Raw genomic sequence first — 9,934 nt, forward strand, 5'->3', positions numbered from 1 at the left:
GTGAGGGAGAGAATGGAGGCAGCAGGAAGCCACAGACTGAGAGTTATATAGTGGGAGGAGCAGGGTCCCCAGCAGCACAGAGTATATCAGGAGATGAGTGATGTGTCAGTGTGGACAGGGCTGCATGTGACAGGGGCAGTGACATGATGTGAGGAGGGGAATGGAGGCAGCAGGAAGTCACAGACTGAGAGTTATATAGTGGGAGGAGCAGGGTCCCCAGCAGCACAGAGTATATCAGGAGATGAGTGATGTGTCAGTGTGGACAGGGCTGCATGTGACAGGGGCAGTGACATGATGTGAGGAGGAGAATGGAGGCAGCAGGAAGCCACATACTGAGGGTTATATAGTGGGAGGAGCAGGGTCCCCAGCAGCACAGAGTATATCAGGAGATGAGTGATGTGTCAGTGAGGACAGGGCTGCATGTGACAGGGGCAGTGACATGATGTGAGGAGGGGAATGGAGGCAGCAGGAAGCCACAGACTGAGAGTTATATAGTGGGCGGAGCAGGGTACTCAGCAGCACAGAGTATATCAGGAGATGAGGGATGTGTCAGTGAGGACAGGGCTGCATGTGACAGGGGCAGTGACATTAAGTGAGGAGGGGAATGGAGGCAACAGGAAGCCACAGACCGAGAGTTATATAGTGGAAGGAGCAGGGTCCCCAGCAGCACAGAGTATATCAGGAGATGAGTGATGTGTCAGTGAGGACAGGGCTGCATGTGACAGGGGCAGTGACATGATGTGAGGAGGGGAATGGAGGCAGCAGGAAGCCACAGACTGAGAGTTATATAGTGGGCGGAGCAGGGTCCTCAGCAGCACAGAGTATATCAGGAGATGAGTGATGTGTCAGTGAGGACAGGGCTGCATGTGACAGGGGCAGTGACATGATGTGAGGGGGGGGATGGAGGAAGCAGGAAGCCACAGACTGAGAGTTATATAGTGGGAGGAGCAGGGTCCCCAGCAGCACAGAGCATATCAGGAGATGAGGGATGTGTCAGTGAGAGCAGGGCTACATGTGACAGGGGCAGTGACATGATGTGAGGAGGGGAATGGAGGCAGCAGGAAGCCACAGACTGAGAGTTATATAGTGGAAGGAGGAGCAGGGTCCTCAGCAGCACAGAGTATATCAGGAGATGAGTGATGTGTCAGTGTGGACAGGGCTGCATGTGACAGGGGCAGTGACATGATGTGAGGGGGGGAATGGAGGAAGCAGGAAGCCACAGACTGAGAGTTATATAGTGGAAGGAGCAGGGTCCCCAGCAGCACAGAGTATATCAGGAGATGAGTGATGTGTCAGTGAGGACAGGGCTGCATGTGACAGGGGCAGTGACATGATGTGAAGAGAGGAATGGAGGCAGCAGCCACAGACTGAGAGTTATATAGTGGGAGGAGCAAGGTCCCCCAGCAGCACAGAGTATATCAGGAGATGAGTGAGGTGTCAGTGAGGACAGGGCTACATGTGACAGGGCAGTGACATGATGTGAGGAGGAGAATGGAGGCAGCAGGAAGCCACAGACTGAGAGTTATATAGTGAAAAGAGCATTGTCCCCCAGCAGCATAGAGTATATCAGGAGACGAGTGATGTGTCAGTGAGGACAGGGCTGCATGTGACAGGGGCAGTGACATGATGTGAGGAGGGGAATGGAGGCAGCAGGAAGCCACAGACTGAGAGTTATATAGTGGAAGGAGGAGCAGGGTCCCCAGCAGCACAGAGTATATCAGGAGATGAGTGATGTGTCAGTGAGGACAGGGCTGCATGTGACAGTGGCAGTGACATGATGTGAGGAGGGGAATGGAGGCATCAGGATGACACAGACTGAGAGTTATATAGTGGGAGGAGTAGGGTCCCCAGCAGCACAGAGTATATCAGGAGTGATGTGTCAGTGAGGACAGGGCTGCATGTGACAGGGGCAGTGACATGATGTGAGGAGGGGAATGGAGGCAACAGGAAGCCACAGACTGAGAGTTATATAGTGGGATGAGCAGGGTCCCCAGCAGCACAGAGTATATCAGGAGATGAGTGATGTGTCAGTGAGGACAGGGCTGCATGTGACAGGGGCAGTGACAGGATGTGAGGAGGGGAATGGAGGCAGCAGGAAGCCACAGACTGAGAGTTATGTAGTGGGAGGAGCAGGGTCACCAGCAGCACAGAGTATAACAGGAGATGAGTGATGTATCAGTGAGGACAGGGCTGCATGTGACAGGGGCAGTGACATGATGTGAGGAGGGGAATGGAGGCAGCAGGAAGCCACAGACTGAGAGTTATATAGTGGGAGGAGCAGGGTCCCCAGCAGCACAGAGTATATCAGGAGATGAGGGATGTGTTAGTGAGGACAGGGCTGCATGTGACAGGGGCAGTGACATGATGTGAAGAGGGGAATGGAGGCAGCAGGAAGCCACAGACTGAGAGTTATATAGTGGGAGGAGCAGGGTCCCCAGCAGCACAGAGTATATCAGGAGATGAGTGATGTGTCAGTGAGGACAGGGCTGCATGTGACAGGGGCAGTGACATGTGAGGAGGGGAAAGGAGGCAGCAGAAAGTCACACCGGTATATAATGGAAGGTGCACAGAATAGTGATGAGAGTAGGAGCCCACTGTGAATCTAATATCACGTCTCTCCCTGCACTGACTGGCTGTATACCAGGATACGGAGTCACTCAGGTAGAGAGTACGGAGGTGTCTGTGAGTAGATGCTGGTATTGGTGGCCGGCACAACACTAGGCAGCGTTGTTATCCTGTGTATATGGAATAACCATGTTCTACAGCCCCACTTTGTGTAAATGTTTACAATAGACTATATTGGTAACTGACAATCTATTTAATGTAGACACGCTAAATGGGGCGATGCTATAAAAGTGGGAGTAGGCAAACACTGGGGGTATTCTCATCTAACTGTAGTGGTAAATGAGCCCCATATTCTGTACAAACTGTTTAATATCACATTTTATTCTAACCTGGAGTAGATGTATTTGTGTTATTATTAGTGTATGGAGGTAGAGTAACCTGGTGTATATGTCATGGGTGTTGTTATTAGTGTATGGAGGTACATGAGCCTGGTGCTATATGTCATGTGTGTTGTTATTAGTGTATGGAGGTAGAGTAACCTGGTGCTATATGTCATGTGTGTTGTTATTAGTGTATGGAGGTACATTAACCTGGTGCTATATGTCATGTGTGTTGTTATTAGTGTATGGAGGTACATTAACCTGGTGCTATATGTCATGTGTGTTGTTATTAGTGTATGGAGGTACATTAACCTGGTGCTATATGTCATGTGTGTGTTGTTATTAGTGTATGGAGGTAGAGTAACCTGGTGCTATATGTCATGTGTGTTGTTATTAGTGTATGGAGGTACATTAACCTGGTGCTATATGTCATGTGTGTTGTTATTAGTGTATGGAGGTACAGTAACCTGGTGCTATATGTCATGTGTGTTGTTATTAGTGTATGGAGGTAGAGTAACCTGGTGCTATATGTCATGTGTGTTGTTATTAGTGTATGGAGGTACATTAACCTGGTGCTATATGTCATGTGTGTTGTTATTAGTGTATGGAGGTAGTGTAACCTGGTGCTATATGTCATGTGTGTTGTTATTCGTGTATGGAGGTACATTAACCTGGTGCTATATGTCATGTGTGTTGTTATTAGTGTATGGAGGTAGAGTAACCTGGTGCTATATGTCATGTGTGTTGTTATTAGTGTATGGAGGTAGAGTAACCTGGTGCTATATGTCATGTGTGTTGTTATTCGTGTATGGAGGTACATTAACCTGGTGCTATATGTCATGTGTGTTGTTATTAGTGTATGGAGGTACATTAACCTGGTGCTATATGTCATGTGTGTTGTTATTAGTGTATGGAGGTACATGAACCTGGTGCTATATGTCATGTGTGTTGTTGTTATTAGTGTATGGAGGTACATTAACCTGGTGCTATATGTCATATGTGTTATTATTAGTGTATGGAGGTACATTAACCTGGTGTATATGTCATGTGTGTTGTTATTAGTGTATGGAGGTACATTAACCTGGTGCTATATGTCATGTGTGTTGTTATTCGTGTATGGAGGTACATTAACCTGGTGCTATATGTCATGTGTGTTGTTATTAGTGTATGGAGGTACATTAACCTGGTGCTATATGTCATGTGTGTTGTTATTAGTGTATGGAGGTATATTAACCTGGTGCTATATGTCATGTGTGTTGTTATTAGTGTATGGAGGTACATTAACCTGGTGCTATATGTCATGTGTGTTGTTATTAGTGTATGGAGGTACATTAACCTGGTGCTATATGTCATATGTGTTGTTATTAGTGTATGGAGGTACATTAACCTGGTGCTCTATGTCATGTGTGTTGTTATTAGTGTATGGAGGTACATTAACCTGGTGCTATATGTCATGTGTGTTGTTATTAGTGTATGGAGGTACATTAACCTGGTGCTATATGTCATATGTGTTGTTATTAGTGTATGGAGGTACATTAACCTGGTGCTCTATGTCATGTGTGTTGTTATTAGTGTATGGAGGTACATTAACCTGGTGCTATATGTCATGTGTGTTGTTATTAGTGTATGGAGGTAGAGTAACCTGGTGCTATATGTCATGTGTGTTGTTATTAGTGTATGGAGGTACATTAACCTGGTGCTATATGTCATGTGTGTTGTTATTAGTGTATGGAGGTAGAGTAACCTGGTGCTATATGTCATGTGTGTTGTTATTAGTGTATGGAGGTAGAGTAACCTGGTGCTATATGTCATGTGTGTTGTTATTAGTGTATGGAGGTGGAGTAACCTGGTGCTATATGTCATGTGTGTTGTTGTTATTATTAGTGTATGGAGGTACATTAACCTGGTGCTATATGTCATGTGTGTTGTTATTAGTGTATGGAGGTAGAGTAACCTGGTGCTATATGTCATGCGTGTTGTTATTAGTGTATGGAGGTACACTAACCTGGTGCTATATGTCATGTGTGTTGTTATTAGTGTATGGAGGTAGAGTAACCTGGTGCTATATGTCATGTGTGTTGTTATCAGTGTATGGAGGTACATTAACCTGGTGCTCTATGTCATGTGTGTTGTTATTAGTGTATGGAGGTAGAGTAACCTGGTGCTATATGTCATGTGTGTTGTTCTTAGTGTATGGAGGTAGAGTAACCTGGTGCTATATGTCATGTGTGTTGTTATTAGTGTATGGAGGTACATGAGCCTGGTGCTATATGTCATGTGTGTTGTTATTAGTGTATGGAGGTACATTAACCTGGTGCTATATGTCATGTGTGTTGTTATTAGTGTACAGGGCTGTTTCTAGCCAATTTGGCTCCCAGTGCGAGATTTAAAAATGCGCCCCCCCATGACATAAAAAAATGTGCCCCCCCACCACACACACACCTAGATAAAAATAAAAAAACTTGCGCGTGCACCCGACAAGGGGGCGTGGCCTCATCTAAATGGGTGTGGCCTCATTTAAATGGGCATGGCCTCGTCTGAAAAGACTACCTCACAATCCAGTTTTTGACCCTGCTCCAACAGATCACAACCACCACAGGAAAAAAAAATTCTACCATATTAAGCCCCACACAGTAATGCCCCCTGCACCATATTATGCCACACACCGTAATGCCCTTGATACATTAAATCCCCACACTACGGCAGGCAAGAGTCCTCATTTCACACATTACGGCAGGTGTCCCCATTTTACACATTGAGAGAGAGAGAGAGAGAGAGAGAGAGAGAATACTTACAGAGGCGATTACCGCTCTTCGGCCCGCCTCACCAGTCGCTCCTCGCGCCGGCCTTTCCCTCTTCCTAACTTGGATCCCCCTCTGTACTCCACTCGGGGAGGGGGGGGGGGGAGATTCGCGGAGTGACGGGGTTGCGTCGTGACGTAACAACGCAACCGCGTCATTCCGTGAAACTCCGCCCCCCGAGCGGGTTACTCGGGGAGAAATAGGAACGGGAAGTAGGGAGCCACAGTTAGTGCCGCGGCGGGCGCCCAGTGCGGTGGCACTGCTCGCCTGCCCCAAGAAACGGCCCTGTTAGTGTATGGAGGTAGAGTAACTTGGTGCTATATGTCATGTGTGTTGTTATTAGTGTATGGAGGTACATTAACCTGGTGCTATATGTCATGTGTGTTGTTATTAGTGTATGGAGGTAGAGTAACCTGGTGCTATATGTCATGTGTGTTGTTATTAGTGTATGGAGGTACATTAACCTGGTGCTATATGTCATGTGTGTTGTTATTAGTGTATGGAGGTACATTAACCTGGTGCTATATGTCATGTGTGTTGTTATTAGTGTATGGAGGTACATTAACCTGGTGCTATATGTCATGTGTGTTGTTATTAGTGTATGGAGGTAGAGTAACCTGGTGCTATATGTCATGTGTGTTGTTATTAGTGTATGGAGGTAGAGTAACCTGGTGCTATATGTCATGTGTGTTGTTATTAGTGTATGGAGGTAGAGTAACCTGGTGCTATATGTCATGTGTGTTGTTATTAGTGTATGGAGGTACATTAACCTGGTGCTATATGTCATGTGTGTTGTTATTAGTGTATGGAGGTAGAGTAACCTGGTGCTATATGTCATGTGTGTTGTTATTAGTGTATGGAGGTACATTAACCTGGTGCTATATGTCATGTGTGTTGTTATTAGTGTATGGAGGTAGAGTAACCTGGTGCTATATGTCATGTGTGTTGTTATTAGTGTATGGAGGTAGAGTAACCTGGTGCTATATGTCATGTGTGTTGTTATTATTAGTGTATGGAGGTACATTAACCTGGTGCTATATGTCATGTGTGTTGTTATTAGTGTATGGAGGTAGAGTAACCTGGTGCTATATGTCATGCGTGTTGTTATTAGTGTATGGAGGTACATTAACCTGGTGCTATATGTCATGTGTGTTGTTATTAGTGTATGGAGGTAGAGTAACCTGGTGCTATATGTCATGTGTGTTGTTATCAGTGTATGGAGGTACATTAACCTGGTGCTATATGTCATGTGTGTTGTTATTAGTGTATGGAGGTAGAGTAACCTGGTGCTATATGTCATGTGTGTTGTTATTAGTGTATGGAGGTAGAGTAACCTGGTGCTATATGTCATGTGTGTTGTTATTATTAGTGTATGGAGGTACATTAACCTGGTGCTATATGTCATGTGTGTTGTTATTAGTGTATGGAGGTAGAGTAACCTGGTGCTATATGTCATGCGTGTTGTTATTAGTGTATGGAGGTACATTAACCTGGTGCTATATGTCATGTGTGTTGTTATTAGTGTATGGAGGTAGAGTAACCTGGTGTATATGTCATGTGTGTTGTTATCAGTGTATGGAGGTACATTAACCTGGTGCTCTATGTCATGTGTGTTGTTATTAGTGTATGGAGGTAGAGTAACCTGGTGCTATATGTCATGTGTGTTGTTATCAGTGTATGGAGGTACATTAACCTGGTGCTCTATGTCATGTGTGTTGTTATTAGTGTATGGAGGTAGAGTAACCTGGTGCTATATGTCATGTGTGTTGTTATTAGTGTATGGAGGTAGAGTAACCTGGTGCTATATGTCATGTGTGTTGTTATTAGTGTATGGAGGTACATTAACCTGGTGCTATATGTCATGTGTGTTGTTATTAGTGTATGGAGGTAGAGTAACCTGGTGCTATATGTCATGCGTGTTGTTATTAGTGTATGGAGGTACATTAACCTGGTGCTATATGTCATGTGTGTTGTTATTAGTGTATGGAGGTAGAGTAACCTGGTGCTATATGTCATGTGTGTTGTTATCAGTGTATGGAGGTACATTAACCTGGTGCTCTATGTCATGTGTGTTGTTATTAGTGTATGGAGGTAGAGTAACCTGGTGCTATATGTCATGTGTGTTGTTATTAGTGTATGGAGGTAGAGTAACCTGGTGCTATATGTCATGTGTGTTGTTATTAGTGTATGGAGGTAGAGTAACCTGGTGCTATATGTCATGTGTGTTGTTATTAGTGTATGGAGGTAGAGTAACCTGGTGCTATATGTCATGTGTGTTGTTATTAGTGTATGGAGGTACATTAACCTGGTGCTATATGTCATGTGTGTTGTTATTAGTGTATGGAGGTAGCGTAACCTGGTGCTATATGTCATGTGTGTTGTTATTAGTGTATGGAGGTACAGTAACCTGGTGCTATATGTCATGTGTGTTGTTATTAGTGTATGGAGGTACATGAGCCTGGTGCTATATGTCATGTGTGTTGTTATCAGTGTATGGAGGTAGAGTAACCTGGTGCTATATGTCATGTGTGTTGTTATCAGTGTATGGAGGTACATTAACCTGGTGCTCTATGTCATGTGTGTTGTTATTAGTGTATGGAGGTAGAGTAACCTGGTGCTATATGTCATGTGTGTTGTTATTAGTGTATGGAGGTAGAGTAACCTGGTGCTATATGTCATGTGTGTTGTTATTAGTGTATGGAGGTAGAGTAACCTGGTGCTATATGTCATGTGTGTTGTTATTAGTGTATGGAGGTAGAGTAACCTGGTGCTATATGTCATGTGTGTTGTTATTAGTGTATGGAGGTACATTAACCTGGTGCTATATGTCATGTGTGTTGTTATTAGTGTATGGAGGTAGAGTAACCTGGTGCTATATGTCATGTGTGTTGTTATTAGTGTATGGAGGTACAGTAACCTGGTGCTATATGTCATGTGTGTTGTTATTAGTGTATGGAGGTACATGAGCCTGGTGCTATATGTCATGTGTGTCGTTATTAGTGTATGGAGGTACATTAACCTGGTGCTATATGTCATGTGTGTTATTAGTAGTGTATGGAGGTACATTAAATCTATTTGTTTCCGCCACTTTTATAAGCCCCCCCCCCCCCCACTTCAATTGACTTTCTTTCCGTTTTGTGTGTCATTTTAATATGTGTTATACTGTGTGTATATTAAACACATCCCATAGGATTGATGTAGCAGATTACTAAAGCTGTCATCCTTTCTACAGGCCCGACAGCGCCCCATAACTCAGAGACTTTCTACGCTTGGACCCGCTGCCCGGATCTCACTACCCACCAGAAAGCACACCCAGGCTGCATGTGTGGGATATGTCCTTCCTGCAGACAACGTCAGACTATACATCAGAGGATGCAGCAGCTGAAGAAGCCGTTTTCTTGTTCCGAATGTGACAGGACATTTGCGGTGAAATCGTCTCTCATTAGACATCACAGTACTCACACCAGGGAGAAGCCATACTGCCAGTCGGAGTGTGCAGCGTCTATCAGTCAGATGGCGCATGCCACCAACCACGAGCGGGGTCACATGAAGAAGCACGTCTGTTCCCGATGTGGGAAACAGTTCACAGATCGGCTAGTCCTACTGCGACATCTCCAGACGCATACGGACAGCAAGCCTTATGTGTGCTCGGCGTGTGGGAAGACCTTTAAGTGTAAGGCCTACCTGACCATACATGTGCGTGTCCACACAGGCGAGAAGCCGTACTCCTGCTCCGAGTGCAGCAAATGCTTCTCACAGAAAAATACGCTCATCAAACACCGGAGGACCCACAGCGGAGAGAAGCCATTTTCCTGCTCCGAGTGTGGGAAGTGTTTTTCCACCAAGTCGAATCTCTACCGGCATAAGCAAATTCACAGAGGGCACAACTTGTTCCTCTGCAGCCAATGAGGGGAATTTTTTACTATCAGGGCACCTTTCCTGGTATGTAGTGAGAAGATTCATATGGAAAGGAGAATATTCCTATTCTAGTTGCTGCAAGTATATACTGTATGTCAGAAGTGTACGGTGGTAGAGAGACGGAGATATGCTTTATACAGCCTGTAGGTGTCTTTCCTCTTACACAAACTGAACCTATAAATCTGCAAATATTTTACCTACCTGATGTTAGTTCCTCATCCCCCAAATTCCGGCTCCTGTCCTGTCTCCGGCCGGTACCTTTCCAGTTCT

General features: G+C 45.0%; 1 protein-coding gene across 1 annotated transcript in view; it reads left to right on the forward strand.

Annotated features, from left to right (window-relative positions):
* Positions 1 to 9,670, forward strand: part of LOC134995168 (zinc finger protein 436-like) — a 260,476-nt gene extending 250,806 nt beyond the window's left edge. The window contains exon 12 of the mRNA XM_063951064.1: positions 8,979 to 9,670. Coding sequence (XP_063807134.1) covers positions 8,979 to 9,655 — 677 coding nt within the window. The 3' untranslated portion in view covers positions 9,656 to 9,670. The remainder of the gene's footprint in view (positions 1 to 8,978) is intronic.
* Positions 9,671 to 9,934: the final 264 nt, after the last annotated feature.

The sequence above is a fragment of the Pseudophryne corroboree genome, chromosome 2 (genome assembly GCF_028390025.1).
Source record: "Pseudophryne corroboree isolate aPseCor3 chromosome 2, aPseCor3.hap2, whole genome shotgun sequence".
In the NCBI taxonomy this organism is placed as follows: Eukaryota; Metazoa; Chordata; class Amphibia; order Anura; family Myobatrachidae; genus Pseudophryne; species Pseudophryne corroboree.